At 41.6% G+C, this 15,519-nt stretch overlaps 1 protein-coding gene across 6 annotated transcripts in view; it reads left to right on the top strand.

Annotated features, from left to right (window-relative positions):
* Positions 1-15,519, top strand: part of COL12A1 (collagen type XII alpha 1 chain) — a 133,882-nt gene that overhangs the window by 35,826 nt on the left and 82,537 nt on the right. For 4 of the 6 annotated variants that reach the window (XM_090035007.1, XM_090035023.1, XM_090035017.1 and 1 more), the window contains exons 14-17: positions 6,735-7,004; positions 9,624-9,890; positions 12,317-12,509; positions 14,757-14,878. The exons of the other annotated variants lie outside the window; for them this stretch is intronic. In XM_090035007.1, coding sequence (XP_089891133.1) covers positions 6,735-7,004; positions 9,624-9,890; positions 12,317-12,509; positions 14,757-14,878 — 852 coding nt within the window. The remainder of the gene's footprint in view (positions 1-6,734; positions 7,005-9,623; positions 9,891-12,316; positions 12,510-14,756; positions 14,879-15,519) is intronic. 6 annotated transcript variants of the gene reach the window in all.

Raw genomic sequence — 15,519 nt, 5'->3', positions numbered from 1 at the left:
CTGCCCTCTGGATATTCTTATGGAAGTAAGTAATGGCCCCTAATCTCTAGAAAGGTGTGTGTGTGGGGGGGGGGCGTTAAGTGCAATAGGGCTCAGGTCTGTCATCCTTCTTTATAATTTATACAGAGAGAATGAAGCAGATGAAACAGATTCATTGTTAATGATTTCCATTTTAGTTTCACGATGTCTTTTGCTTCATACGTTTCTTAAAGCTTAGCTTCTTTGCTGGAAAAATGAAAAGCAGTAGCTAAGTAGAAATATGGCTTTTTTGCTGTTTCTATAGCAACATAAGAATGTTTTAGAAACAAATAACCTCCTACAGGCTGAATTGCACTAACTCAAGTGACATTTCCTTACAATGAAGTTTTTAGCATATCACAGGAACTTTGTGTAATGTTCAGTTGCAAAATGCTTCTCCCAGGCAGACTGAAACAAGAACTCACTGTCTTTCGAAGATTTAGTGCTGTCTCATACATTTTTTAAATGATATGTTCCAAGATATATGAGATGGACATTTGCAGGTGACTTTTAGTACTGATCAGATAATTACTTTTCTCTTCTTTTGTGTGGAAATTCTTCACAAACAGTAAAATACAGTTTGGAGGGAGTGCAGCAGAGTAGTTCTTCAACTACACAGAAAAATTAAATCGATATATCAGAAATGTATACACCATATATACACCATGAGAAAAGGACCTGGGAGTTACAGTGGATAGTAAGCTGGATATGAGCCAACAGTGTACCCTTGTTGCCAAGAAGGCTAATAGCATAGTGGGATGCATAAATAGGAGTGCTGCCAGCAGATCAAGGGAAGTAATTATTCTCCTCTATTCAGCCCTGGTGAGGCCCCATCTGGAGTGCTGTGTCCAGTGTTGGTGCCCCCCACTACAGAAAGTATGTGGACAAGTTGGACACATGACTTATGAGGAGAGGCTGAGGAAACTGGGTTAATTTAGACCGGAGAAGAGAAGACTGAGAGGAGATTTGATAGCAGCCTTTAGCTACCTTGAGGGAGGTTCCAAAGAGGATGGAGCTAGTCTGTTCTCAGCAGTGGCAGATGACAGAACAAGGAGCAATGGTCTCAAGTTGCAGCAAGGGAAGTTTAGGTTAGGTATTAGGAAGAATATGCTCACTAGAAGGGTAGTAAAACACTGGAACAGAGAGGTGGTGGAATGTCCATCCTTAGAGGTTTTTAAGACCTGGGTAGACAAAGTTTTGGCTGGAATGATCTAGTTGGGGATGGTCCTGCTTTTAAGTAGGGGGTTGGACTAGATGACCTGCTGAGATCCCTTCCAACCCCAATTTTCTATGATTCTACAAAAATTAGTTCAAATAATATAAATTCTCCTTTTGTGAGGAAGATTATGACCATTCTTTTCCAAAACACACGTTCTCATAGTTAACTTTAAGCCACACATAATCCTTCCCCATTCACCAAGACAGTCAGTACTTGCAGAATTAATGGAGTTAATTGTTCTTATCTTTCCAATTTATCAATTTTTACTCCGCAATAAAAACTTATCGCGCACACAGTGCAGTACGGGCAGTTACTGTCCTATACTTTAGTACTTCCAGCTGGAACTCTTGATGACCATAGCATTGCTACTGGGTAATTTTCAAATGAAGATGATGTGAGATGGGGTCCATATCAACTGGTCCAGCAGTAGTGGCTTCAGTGTCAAGCAAGGTAGACTACAAGTGATTTATTATATATTGTCTGTTAGCTGAAGATCACTGTCAACCAGTACCATCCCCACTGCCTCTTATCCTTCTTTATGGGTCACTATTATCTTTCCACTTTTCCTGTCTCTCCTATTCTTATAAACAGCCAAACTTGAAAATTAATCTTCTTAAATGTGCTTTTTTGAGTGCTTAAATAGAAGAACAGAATAAATGCTTGGACACTAAAGGGTGGGTACCAGTAGAAATCCCAATGATAAGTAGATATATGTGATAGATACATATTTCTAAACTCTAAATATATCAGCTTAGCTAATATTTGGGGAAGTCCTAATAACTTAGGACTTACGGTTGATCTGCATCTAAAACACAGCCTGCTCCCCATATCTTAGATACTTTCAATCTTGGTTCTTGTGAAAAATTTTCTGTCAGTGAATTTATACTTTGCACATGAGGTGCAAATTAAGTTACTATGTTGTTTAAAATAAATGTCTTTAGTGGCAGTGTAACATATAAAAAATCTAGTTTCCCCTAAAAGGTAAGAAGTCTTGTCAGCAGTTTCCAGTTATTTAAGTCAAATTTTTCCATTTAGGTTTGGTGGCTTGGTAGGAATCCCACAACCCCACTCTTTTCTGCCTGTTCTTCCATACTGTCAAATACATTTAGTTCCACTGGATTTATTTTTTCCCCCCAGAGATAACATTTCATAGTAACTGATGTACATTACACTCTAATGCAAACAAATTATTTTCCTTTATTATTTAGTGGCATATATAATAATTTAATCAGTATTGGTTTTAAATATATAATTATTTTTGCAAGCTTTCTAACATATATCATTATACATGGTGTCCAAGCGTTGCTTGCTGAAAATAATGTAGAAGCAGATAGTTTAATACTGAAATCATGTTGTGGCAGAGACTTGTTTTAAGGTAGCCAAAATAAAGTGACTTGTATATTTATATTACATTAGAATATGGAAAGAAAGATTCTTTTATTGTGAGACATCTGTGCATTCTATCAAGTTGGGCTTTCCGTAATTTTTCCATTTGGATTACATTCATTTTTTTTATTGAACAAAAAACCAAAGTTTGGGAGCAGAAGCTTTAGAGTAGACAGAAAAATTGGTGTCATTTACTTTTGAAGACAAATAAATCCTTTTTCAGTCTTCCAGGAAAGTTGGTTTTTGGGGTCCAGATTCTGCCCTGACTTTGCACTTCATACAGCCATTGATTTTAATGAGATTGGATGGGATATAAGTCAGGGTATATCTGGCTTTTTAGCATAACAAAATAAAGTTGCACTGAAAATGTCAGTACTGTAGTTATTCTTACAGCTATAACCAATTCAACTTTAACAAAAACCTGGATCTTATTTTGTGTAATCAAAAGTACCTGTATATGAGTGTGGTATTTACAGTGCCAGATTAGAAGTCTACATAGGGTGAAAGAGGAATTTGTATTAAAGTTGGGTTAGGAAAATCAGTTGCCTCCAGAAAAAGATCATGAAATATTCAAGGAGCCTTGTCTGGATAACATTTGACTGGTTGGGGTTTACTGAAATAAGGTGGTATAGATATATTCTATTTATTACTATGTTATATTGTTAGTTATATCCTAAGAAGTCCAACTAGATCACAGTGCTCTCTTTTGGTTTTATATTCCCTAATATATAAAATTTTAATGAAGCTCATTATATTTACAATAAACATTTTGGTGATTTTGAAGTTAATACCAATTCCTAAGTAAGTCAAATGTTTCAAATGTAATAAAACCACAGGTATTTATTTTGTTGAGTAACTGCTACAACAGTATAATTCAAACACATAGCTATTACATACAAGTCCAATTGAATTTGATGGGATGGTGTTGTGTAATGGTTGTAGGATCTGGGTTTAGAAGGAGATAAGTGACTATACAAGCCTAAACCCTGGTGTATGTAACTTGGAACCAATCTTGCCAACTCCCATTAAGCACAGTGCTGCAGTGAAATCGGTGGTGACTACACACAGTCAGTCATAAGCCTGACAGTATTGCAAAGACAAGCCTGAAGGTTGGACTGAGATTTAGACTTCCTCATCATTCAAAGAAGTTTTAGTGGTCTATTTAAGTATATTAGTGGGTATAGATGTGGGCTTTTTAAAGTATATTAGTGGGTATTTATTGTTGTGGGTGAAACCTTTGGTGCAGAGAGTTGGCACTAGACTTTTCTCACATTTGATACCCTGAGTAGAGATTATACTAGGTGAACCTCGTGCTAAACAGCCACTCAACAGTGGTTGGGCTTCCCTTCTCACTTCAAGAAGACCCTGTAAAGATCAGAACAGGCAAGTCAAACTAGAAATCACATCTGCATGTGTATGGATCTGTATTTATAGCTACTACTTTGCTACTGCAAGAGTCAACAAAACAAACCCTGGTATTCTACCCACCCCAACAGCAGATTTTAGCTTGCTTTAATGTGACACCTGTGTATATTTATTAAACACGGTAACCTCCATAAACCTGATTCTTTACTACATTTAAGCCAATAAACTGCAAATAAGTCATTGGAGCTCAGCTAGTATCTTAGACTGGAAAATCAGGTAGCTAGTTTACAATTCTTCCTAATATAGATAAAGGCTGACAATAACAAACTATAAAAATGTTGGTAAAACTTAGTACAGAAAAGATAGAGGGCCTGCAAATATTCCACTGTACCTAGACTGCTTTCTGATGCAGAAGCTACATATGAGATGTAAATAGGCCCACTGGGAACATTTAATGGATATATTTCCAAACTGTTCAGGAATTTGAGTCAAGGTAGCAGCCAAATGCATAGACCTCAGGCATTGAAGAGTCTGAATGGCTGGAAAAAAAGATGATAGTCCTAAATTGGAGTTTATTACAAAAATCAAAATAAAAAACAAAACCCCAAACCAAAAAACAAACCGAAACGTCTGTGCAGTTCTTATCATGTTGGCACCAGCAAATATGATATGAGAATGTAAAAGATACAGAAAAGAGCAACTTAAATGATGCAGAGAGATGATGATTGCACCCAAACCATTACATTAACTATGGGTTCAAGTGTGCTGTCAGAGGAACCAGTAGTGTAACTGAGGGTGTGAGAGTGAGGCACAAGGCCAGGCTGCTGAGTAAAGGAAAGCACTGGAATGGAGACAGGTAAGTGCAGTAATGGAGGTAGGAGAGCTTGAGGCCTCAGCTCCAGGTAGCACGGGCAGGAGTCTCCTCATCACAGGCATCACCCTCCCCTGCCTGCCCCCCCCCCATACCACATGGGAGGATTTTTGGGGAAGGACAGGTTTCAGCATGCCCAGCAGGCAGGAGGTTAACCCTCTCTCTGAACTGTGTTTCTCACCATCCAGTTAAGGGTTTTGTCTTGGTACTTGTCATGCAAATCATCAGAGGCTGCCCTGTTACCCCAATAGCTGCTAGCTGTGCTAACAGATACTTCCTCCACATAGCAGCTATTCCGTGCTGGTTCAGGGTGCAACCTCTCTTGGGCATAGGACATAGATAGACTGGAGAGACTTCTCTTGACTTACTTTTTCTATTAAACAAGCAAACGAAATCAGAAGGTTTTAAATGTATTGCCTCTTCCCTCAGTGGAAAACAATTTATTTCTGGTAACTTCAATATACCCTAAAACCATTAATGTGCCCTAGGTTAGTGGCAGAATAGATCTCCAGAGGGATCTTATCTGAATATAAAGACTTATAAAAAGATGTGAGAGGATAGATATTTTGGAGTTGGAGGAAATTATATGAACAAGGGGATACTAAGACAAGCAAAGAAAATGTTAAGGGCTCAAAGAATTTATAATGGAGTTTCATCATGCAGATAATTATGACAGTTCATTATTTTCCCTTAAAATGGGAAGAACACGATCATAGAGTATAATTGATAAATTGGAAGATAAAAACAATTAACTGCATTAATCCCAACCCTATTCTGCAAATACTGAAGACTGACTGTCTTGGTGAATAGGGAAGGATTAAGTGTGGCTTAAAGTTAACTTTGAGTGCCTGTTTTGGCAAAGAATGGTCATAATCTTCCTCACAAAAGGATGAATTTGTATTATTTGAACTAATTTTTGTAGAATCATAGAAAATTAGGGTTGGAAGGGACCTCAAGAGGTCACCTAGACCAACTCTCTGCTCAAAGCAGGACCATCCCCAACTAGTTCACGCCAGCCAAAGCTTTGTCTAGCTGGGTCTTAAAAACGTCCTGATGCTGGAGCTTCCACCACCTCTCTGGGTAACCTGTTCCAGTGTTTTACTACCCTCCTAGTGAGAACAGTCTTCCTGATATCTAACCTAAACTTCCCTCTGCTACAACTTGAGATCATTGCTCATAGGTGACTGGAGCCACCTTAGTCGGGGGAGCACATGTGTCCCGCCCCCACCGCCAGTAACCAGTCAGTGACCGGGGGAGGTTTCCCCCATGGCCAGTTTCACTGATGGGAGGGGTTCTCCACAGCCAATCTCACTGGGGGGGGCTGTCCCCCCTACAGCTGATCACTGCGTCTGACACTTGCAGAGGGGCACCAGCACTCCCACCTCCCCCCGCCCATTGCCTAAGCAGCGAATGTGGCCAGTCAAGGGGTACACCGGCACTTTCAGGGGGTGCTTGTAGCACCTGCTACACATTGCCACTGCCTTTGCTCTTTGTTCTGTTATCTTCCACCACTGAGAACAGTCTAGCTCCATCCTCTTTGGAGGTACCCTTCAGGTAGTTGAAGGCTGCTATCAAATTCCCCCTTCAGTCTTCCCTTCTGTAGACTAAATTAACCCAGTCATGTGCCCCAGTCTCCTAACTGTTTTTGTTGCTCTCCACTGGACTCTGTCCAACCTGTCCACATCCTTTGTGTAGTGGCGGGGGGGGACAAAACTGAACACACTACTCCAGGATGTGCCTTACCAGTGCTGAACAGAGGGAAATAATTATTTCCCTTGATACTTATTTTTTTCTTTTTATGGTAATGTTAGACATTTTATTATAACGTCTTTGCATCTAGTCATCGTTTCTCTCTTATTGCTCCCTATCTTGCAGAACGTGGTTCAGCTCGTGATTTGGTGGTTAAAGATGTAACTGATACTACAGCTGGACTTTCATGGACAGCAGCTCCAGGAGCTGTTTATGATTATAGGATAGTATGGAAATCACTTTATGATGATACAATTGGAGAGAAAAGAGTCCCTGGAAATATACTGGATACAGTATTGGAAGGCTTGGAACCAGAAACTAAATATAGCATTTCAGTCTTTGCTTCCTACAGCAGTGGAGAAGGAGCACCTCTAGAAGGAGAGGCTTTTACTGATGGTGAGTATAGTACAGCATTGCCACCATGTACTGCAGCTTAAATCCTGACCTTAGCATGCTGGGACAGTTGTTCCCTTCTCCTGAACACATGGCATTCTTATTAATGTTATAGAATAAAAGAATAATAGAAAAATAGAGCTGAAAGAGAATTTAAGAAGATATCTAATCCAACTTCATGCTTAAGGCAGGATCAACCCTATCTAAAATGTTCCAGACAAATGCTCGTCTAATCTGGTTTTGAAAAGTTCCAAGGATGGAGATTCCATAGCCTCTGTAGGTAGCCTGTTCCAATGCTTAATTTGCTTCTTATAGTGAAAAACTTCTTCCTAATATCCGACCTCAATTTCTATTGCTGCAATTTAAGACCATTATTCCTTGTCCTGTTCCCTGCAGCGCAAAGAATAGCTGATTCCCATACTTTATCTAAACTTCAGGTAGCTGAGGATTATTATTAACTTCCCCCAGCTTTCTTCTTTCCAAACTAAATTATCCCAGTTCTTCCATCCTTTTCTCATCACTCATGTTTCTTAGATCTTCAGTCGTTTTGTTGTTGTCTGCTGGACTTTTCAATTTGTCTTTGTCTTTCCTGAAGTGTAATGCCCAATGCTAGATAGACATCATACTCCAGGTGAGACCTCACTAGTACTCAATAGAGTAGAAGACTGGCTTCACTTAATTTGCAGGTGACATTTCTCTTAATACAGTGGACTGTGCTATTGCCTTTTTTTGTAACAAGGTCACACTGTTGATTTATATCAGCTTGTGATCCAGTATAACCCCCAGCCCCTTTTCTGCAATGTCCCCACCTAGCTAGAAATTCCCCAGTTTGTATGTGTGCATATGATTATTCTTTCCTAAGTGTAGGACTTTATACTTGTCCTCACTGAAATTAATTTAATCATGTTTGGAATATTTTTCCAGTTTATCAAGGTCATTCTAATTCTGATTGCAGCCTCCAGCATTTGCACAATTCCACCAATTTGTGTCATCTGCAAATTGGCTAAGAATCTACTCTATCCCACCTTCCAAATCTTTAATGAAGACAATGAGCCATATTAGAACTAGAGTAGACCACTGGGGAAACCCACTGTCCATCACAAGTCACTTTGCTTGATCAAAAATGTTAAACTGCAATTCATTTATATAATATGGATATAAGTTCTTTTGTTCTTGTTTGTGTTAATACTGTCCGACTCTGTGAATGGTCTCTTTGCAACTAACAGCTCTCCTTGCAGAATAAGGACCTGATCATCATATCATGGGGCTCTGTGGGTTGGAGGGTATGATTTGCCAGAGAAGAGGGGGAAATTAATAAGGTGCCCAGGATAAAGAAGAGAGGTGGAAAATGTTCCAATGGGGATAATACATTTTCCTGCCACGTTTCCCCTGCTTTATATATAAATCTCAAACCCACGTTCAGGTGAACAGGCTTGATATTTGCTATGCATCTTGCCCATGCTTCTAAATTTTTCTTATGTGGCCAACTTGACGTAATATTAATCTTTCTTTTTTAATGTTAATACAATAGAGTGAAGTTCCAAATGCTAAGAGAGGGTACTATAGAGTTTTGTTGCATACCCTTCCACGAGATGAATTGACTGACTATGACACCCAAGATGGCTCTGTCTTGCTGAAACCTGGATGGTGCATCCCCCATTGGCAGCCAAAATCATCTTCACTGTCTGCTTCACTTCAGATCTTTTATAGTATTTGTAAAAGGCCAAAATATGATATAGAAGCCTGGGAACCATAGCCTTAGGAGTGATAGTGAAATACTTTCTAACTCTCTGCATGCTTTAATACTGTTACTGGCAATAGTGATGGGAGACTCCATTTGTTTGGAGCTTACCTCTCAAGAGTTTAATAGAAACTTAGCAGTGCCATATAAGAAAAAATCTAAATTTTAAAAGTGGAAGTCTGAATTTCTTAATTTTGCCTGTACAAAAGACAAGTAGTGGATGCAGGACTGGGCCCTTTGTTACTGGCAGTTGAAAGTGCTGAATCCATTCTTTACACAGCAGGGCTTTCCAACTTGTGACTTGCTGCCTTATGTTGCCTGTGAGGGGTTAACCTGAAGCCCATGGACCCTCACCCAGCTGTCATTTCCACAACTTTTCCAGCTGCTGGGACCCTATGGCTCAGGGAGCTCCAGGCTCTCATGATGTGGAGCAATGCAGTGAAGTGGGGAGTGGGAGGTGCCAGGACAGTGCAGGGTGGAAGTGGGGAGGGGAGTGGTGTTGGTGTAGTATGCTGCCTGAGGGGCCTATAAATTGCAGTTGGTCACTTAGAAATTAGACAGCCTTGATTTACACTATGGATTTCCAAAAGCTATTACTATGTAAAACTGCTAGTTATGATGGACTCCATTATATGAACTGTGCTTTTTTTTTACTGTAATGGAAAGCAACTGTTACATTCATTTACACCAGAAAGATTTTTCATACTGGATTCTTAAGATCATAGATGAACTCTTCATTTTGTTTAATGAGTTGCTGTCATTGTGATATGTGAGGAAAAGTACTGATTGTAGTCATACAACAGAGTGAATCTGTAGACACACATCTGTTCATGTTTTGATGCGACATAGTAAACACTTATCCATATTTTTGTACCTTAAAGTGTCACCAAATGCCAGGACTGTGACAGTAGATGAAGAGACAGAGACTACAATGAGAGTTAAATGGCAGCCTGCACCTGGGAACGTTTTGAGCTATCGTGTATTATACCGACCACGTAGTGGAGGAAAGCAGATGCTTGTAAAGGTGTCACCTCCATCTACAACCAAAGTGTTAAAACGACTTAAGCCACAGACCATGTATGACATTGCTGTTGTTCCTGTATATGATTTTGGAGAAGGAAAATCAAGAAAAGGAAAAGGAACAACAGGTATGCATGATCTAAGAAACGTGATTGCATAGTCAGAATTTTATGATTAAAGGTAATGATTCTAGGGGGTAGAAAAACAGTGGTAGGTTGCACCAAGTGTCAGTCTGTTGTTTGCCAGATCTTTCAAGACCAAAGAATAAACAGAACTAACAGAAATTAAGAGCAGGGATTAATAGAAATCGCTGCAAACCATTTAGGGAGTATTCTATTGAAGAGACAAAATTCTGTCTTGGAATCCTCTGGATGTGCCATAATGTATGTTAAACCTTAGTCAAGGCTTTGAATAGTGGACAGTCTTCATATTGAGCCTGTCTTTATGTGGGGGTTGAAATAAGGCCTTCCATGATGATACCTTTTTGTTTATATGTATCTGATTTTCCTGTGTACTTGAATGAGGGTTAACAAACTTTTCTCTCTAACTTGGTATATAATTTTATGTAACTTCCCTTTAGGCCCATGGGCTACCTTGAAAGGTTCTACAGAAGTCCATTTTATTCCTTCTTTTTCTGCACACGTATGAGGCTGTTGAGTTAGAGGAAGTGCACTCTGTGGTGTTTTCAAGACACTGATGACACTGTTTTTAAGACACTGATGTCACATGTCTGTTTTGTCTGATGGAGGCAGTGCTGCTAGACAGTTTGCCCAGTATTTAGTGAAGATCGGGGCACATTTGTGAACTAGTTAGATAAAGTTCTGTCTATGATTTATGCCGATCTAGACAGGAGTAGGAAACACCTGGGAGATGTGACAAATTACTGAATGAAGTTGTGGGCCCATAAAACATTAATTTAAGGTCAAGACTGGGCCTCCAGCTGTGTTTGGACAGCTCCAGTAGAGCAACAAGGGCACTGCAGGGTTTTGGTTATCCTTGGTCTAGAGTAGGGGTAGGCAACGTTTTTTGGCTGAAAAACACCACAATGCCTACCTTGGAAGGTGCTGGAGTGCTGGCATGCCAGAAAAACAAAATGAGGGCAAGGGGTACATGGCAGGATGCCCTGCTTGTACCCCTTGCCCCCCACCCAAACCTCCTGTCCCCTAGCCCTGCTGCCCTGTGCCCCCAAGCCCTGCTGCCCTATGCCCCTTGCCCCCCAGCCCTACTGTCCCTTGCAACTGCACAGGCACATTGGGGCCAGCTGTGCTGCCCTGCTGTCCACTTTGAGGTGTGCACGCAGTCGCTGCCAGCATGGAGCTGATGCCAGAGCTGTGCAGCATGGCGCAGCTGTTTGCAGTCTGCCCACTGCTTGCTGTAGCTGCCCAGAGCCCAGGCTGGCTACAAACAGCTGCGTCGGGCTCTGGAGCCCTGCCATCAGCTTTGTGCTGGGAGCGGGGGAGAGACGGGGGCTGCGCTGCCTCAGACCCCTCCCCCACTGCTCGCTCCGACATGTGGGTGCACGCACTGGTACAGAGCTGATGCCGGAGCCTGACACAGTTGTTTGAAGCCTCCTGGCTGCAGCCAGCCCCGGCTCTGGGTAGCTTCTGTCAGCCAGGAGCCCAGGCTGCTCCCAGCAGGCAGTTGGGATGCTGCAAGCCCTTCTAGGAGCAGCCTGGGCTCCCCACTGGCAGCAGCTACCCAGAGCTGGGGCTGGCCGTGTCGTGCCGAGTAAAATGGCCTTGTGTGCCATGCTCAGCGCGCATGCTGGGGATTGCCGACCCCTGGTCTAGACTAAAACAATTTCTTTTTCAGTTGCTGTGACCTCAGCCTTTGTCATCTTGAGACTACAGCATTGCAATGTGGTTCAAATCAAATCAGTCAATAAGAGGCCCAGAACATAGCAGCTTGCTTATTAAGCACTGTGCCATGTCTGGAGCACCTGGTTTCAATGCTCTATGTTCTGCATTGGCTGGCAGCTAGTTTCCAGTTGGAATGAAAAGTTTGATTCTTGACCAATAATGATTTAAATGGCTTGAGACCTAACCACCTCAAAGACTTGCTGTCTCTCCTCACCACAGTGACAAGGCTGTTGTCAGTGAAAGGGGGTATGTCTTCTCATTACTAAGAGGGCAGAACATTTTTTATGAAGGGCCTCAGCTTCAGAATATATTCATTTAACTAGAAATAGCTCAAATCTGCACCTTTGAGAAATACTGCAAATGATTTTAGTCTTGAGGATAAGAAGTTTTCTAAGGGATGGTTGGGCTTGATTTCACTGGTGCTGGGTAATTTTCTTATTTTCTTGTTTTGAGTTAAGGAGCTGCTTACTTTATCACTCACATCTCAGTACTCTCAAGTATATTAAAGCAGAAGCAACAGGAGCCCAGAATAGCTGCTTTTTAAATATTGGTCATAAATTGAACCCCCCCCCCATATAACTAATTAAATAACTAAGACCATATTTGTAAGCAAAATTTTTAGAGTGATATTTCTGGTGGGTTTCATGAATATGAATTATGTGAATCATGGATTTATTTTTATTTGAACATTGCAGCCTCTCCATTTAAGCCACCCAGAAATCTGAAAACTTCTGATTCTACTATGTCCAGCTTCAGAGTATCATGGGAGCCAGCCCCTGGGGAAGTCAAAGGATATAAAGTAACTTTTCATCCTACAGGAGAAGATAGGCGCCTTGGAGAATTAGTAGTGGGGCCATATGACAACACGGTTGTATTGGAGGAGCTTAGGTATAATCACATATTTTTAAATGTGTTAATACTTTGTTCAAGTATTTGAAAATCAAGTGGTGCAGGTAGGGAACATACTGCACAATCAGTATTTTGCAGGAATATGTTTATTAAATATATGTACTTTTCAGAATAAAACCATTTCCCTAAGTGATAGTGCTTTTGTAGTTAAGGCTGCATGGAGGCCACCATGACATTGAGACTGAAATGCTAGACAGAGCATCCTTCATAAGTAAGAAAAGCCCTTAAGAGTAGTAGGTTTGAGGGCATTGTTCAGCCTCTGAAAGATACCTGGTAGCATGGATTTCTGTGCCATCTCTCAAATTGCCCAGCTCAGTTCTCATTATCCTCTACGTTTGGGCAGATGAGAGAGACTATGTTTGGCACTAGTTGGGGAGGTGATGGAAAGACTGGGTTCTCTCTCAGGGCTTTTTAGTTGAAGTCAAAGGTATCTAGTTTAGTTTCAAATACAGTTCAATGGTTATTGTAATAAAAGACCTGAATTTTAAAGGAATGTGTCTGAGCATGTCAAATACCTAAATGGTTCTGGGAATTGCCTGTGAGCATGAGGAACAGCTTGCGTGCAAGCTGAATGTCCTAAGACAGGCACCATTAAAACCTGGCTTCAGATGAGTGAACTAGAGTCTATAACTCAGATCTGGAACCAGATCCTCAGTTCATATAAACTGGCATGGGTCCATTTCCTTAAGTAGAAACATGCCAGTTTATACCAGCTGAGGGTCAGGAATTTGGATTTTATTTTTCTGAACCTTCTTTTTTTGTAGAATGAAACCGAGTAATTATTTTCTATGCACATGTAAGAAAGACCGTGGGCCCTACTATAAGTGGATCTAGGATTGTGGCAAGGGGCATGTGGCCAGACCCCTTTGGTTGTGTGGTGTATGCATAGTGAGCTTTCTGAACGCACCAGAATGTCAGCACAACTCCTGCTGGAGCTCCATATCTGTTGTGAGATCTCTGAATTCACCAGCTGATCAATGCAGGCTCTTGCCAGAGCCTGTGCCAATGAGCTGATGAGTTCAGAACTCATGGCACCTGTGGAGCTCTGGGAGGAGCTGTGCTGATATACTGGTGAGCACACAGAGCTCACTGTAAAGGCACCACTCAGCCAAAGGAAGATGCGACCATGCCGCTACACGCCCCGCCCCATCCCCTGGATCTGCCCCGGACGTACAGACAAAACTGTTGCTGAAATTAACAGTTATATAAGCAAGCACAAGGCTGGTCTACACTGCAGAAACTGCTACTATAGCTATGATGACAGACCCCCCCTTGTGGAGACGCAGCACAGCTGACAAAAAATAATTTTTGTATTGGTGTAGGCTGTGTAGACAAACAGAGACACTTTAAAGGGGGCTAAATGCTTTTGCACTGCTTTAATGTTGCATGCCTCAGTGGCGTATTGCGCACTAATTCCAGCCACTGTAGGAAATTTGGTGGTGTAATGCTCCTTAAATGACTTGGGGTGCAGCAAACTAAAACTCCTTTAGTGGAGCAAAGCACCCGGCTCTGTGCAGCTCCACAGCTCTGCAGGAAGCCCTGCATGCAGCTTGGCAGCAGCCTGGGAAAGCAGCTCTGCCCAAGAAAAGCTGTGAGCCTGATCTACCCCCCCACCCCACCAGAGCCTGCCTGCCTTCCTGAGCTGCATGGGGGCCTGGTGCTTCCTTCTATGGCTGCAGTGCCCACTGGGACTGCCTGAGCTGGGTGTGTGTGGGTGGGTGCTGCCTGGGGGTGGGGGCTGCCATGGAGGAAAGCACCAGCCCCGCTGCAGCCCAGGGAGCACTCTGCCCACTGGCAGTTCACCCTCCCTTCCCTGCAGCAGAGGCAGGTACGTCAGCAGGATGTGTGCATGACACAGGGGTTTAATCAGCCCTAAATTTAGGTTGTGTTTTTAAAAAACCACTGCTTCAATTTAGGGCTCCTATTTCATCTATACACGCCTGTAGATACTCTATATCCCTGAAGTGACAAAAGTGCTCTTTGTCAGCACAACTGTATTTTCATTGGAGATTTTACCATGCCTACTAGGAGGTATAATTTCTTCCCACCCCAAACCAACATGGCTACACTGCCAAAAGTGTAGGCCTCATCATAGGTGTATAGGCTCAGATATGTCTAAGCAGTGGTAAAAAAAAAATTCTAAAAACCCAGTATTTTCATAGGAGAAACATCAAGATTTAGCTGACCAAATTGACTTCATATTTAATCTATCTTTAATTATTGTAGGGCAGGAACTACGTATAAGGTAAATGTTTTTGGAATGTTTGAAGGAGGAGAAAGTACACCACTGGTTGGACAAGAAATGACCACCCTTTCAGATACTACTGTGACACCAATTTTAACCACAGGTAAGCAGGAAAGCATGCCTTTGACTTGTTTTTACCTATTTTTAAGAAGTTTTATCATTTTACCTTATTTTTTTCTCATAAGGTGATGCAACACATTTAGTTAGCATAAACATTTGCTTACAGGGTTTAATATGCAATAAAACTTGTACCCTTAGCAAAAGACCTCCTGTTTTAAGTGACCAGCCTAAAGTATGCCCCGATGTATGAGAATAGCCTGTTTCACCTTTGTTATAGAAGGTGACATCTGTTAAGCTACCCATGTTTTGCTGATCACTCAAGACCAGGTTCAGTCATAGGGTGACATCCTTGAACAGAGAATATTGCCACATAAGTGAATTGCTTAGAAGGATGGAGAGAGAGTTTTACATAGTCCCTAAATGGGGAGAGGGGGAGGAGGGGGGTAGACATTCTGCTTGTCATTTGCACAGGGATGAATTTTACCCCCAGGGAATTTTACCCCCAGTGAAGGATTAAGGAACAGGAGATGTAAGGGGTGAGAGTTTGTTTAGATAGAAAAGTCATAGACTTATTGCAAAATAGTGAGGGTGTGAATTTAGAGCAGAGATGCTACTATGCTGTAACTCCCTGAGTGGATACTGGCACTTTTAGAGAAAAAAACAAAAGTGTCCTCATAGGAAGTA

Source organism: Crocodylus siamensis, chromosome 1 (genome assembly GCF_052110815.1).
Source record: "Crocodylus siamensis isolate JL-2025a chromosome 1, ASM5211081v1, whole genome shotgun sequence".
Lineage (NCBI taxonomy): Eukaryota > Metazoa > Chordata > Crocodylia > Crocodylidae > Crocodylus > Crocodylus siamensis.
Note: the sequence above shows the minus strand (reverse complement) of the source record. Positions and strands in the feature narration are given on the sequence as shown.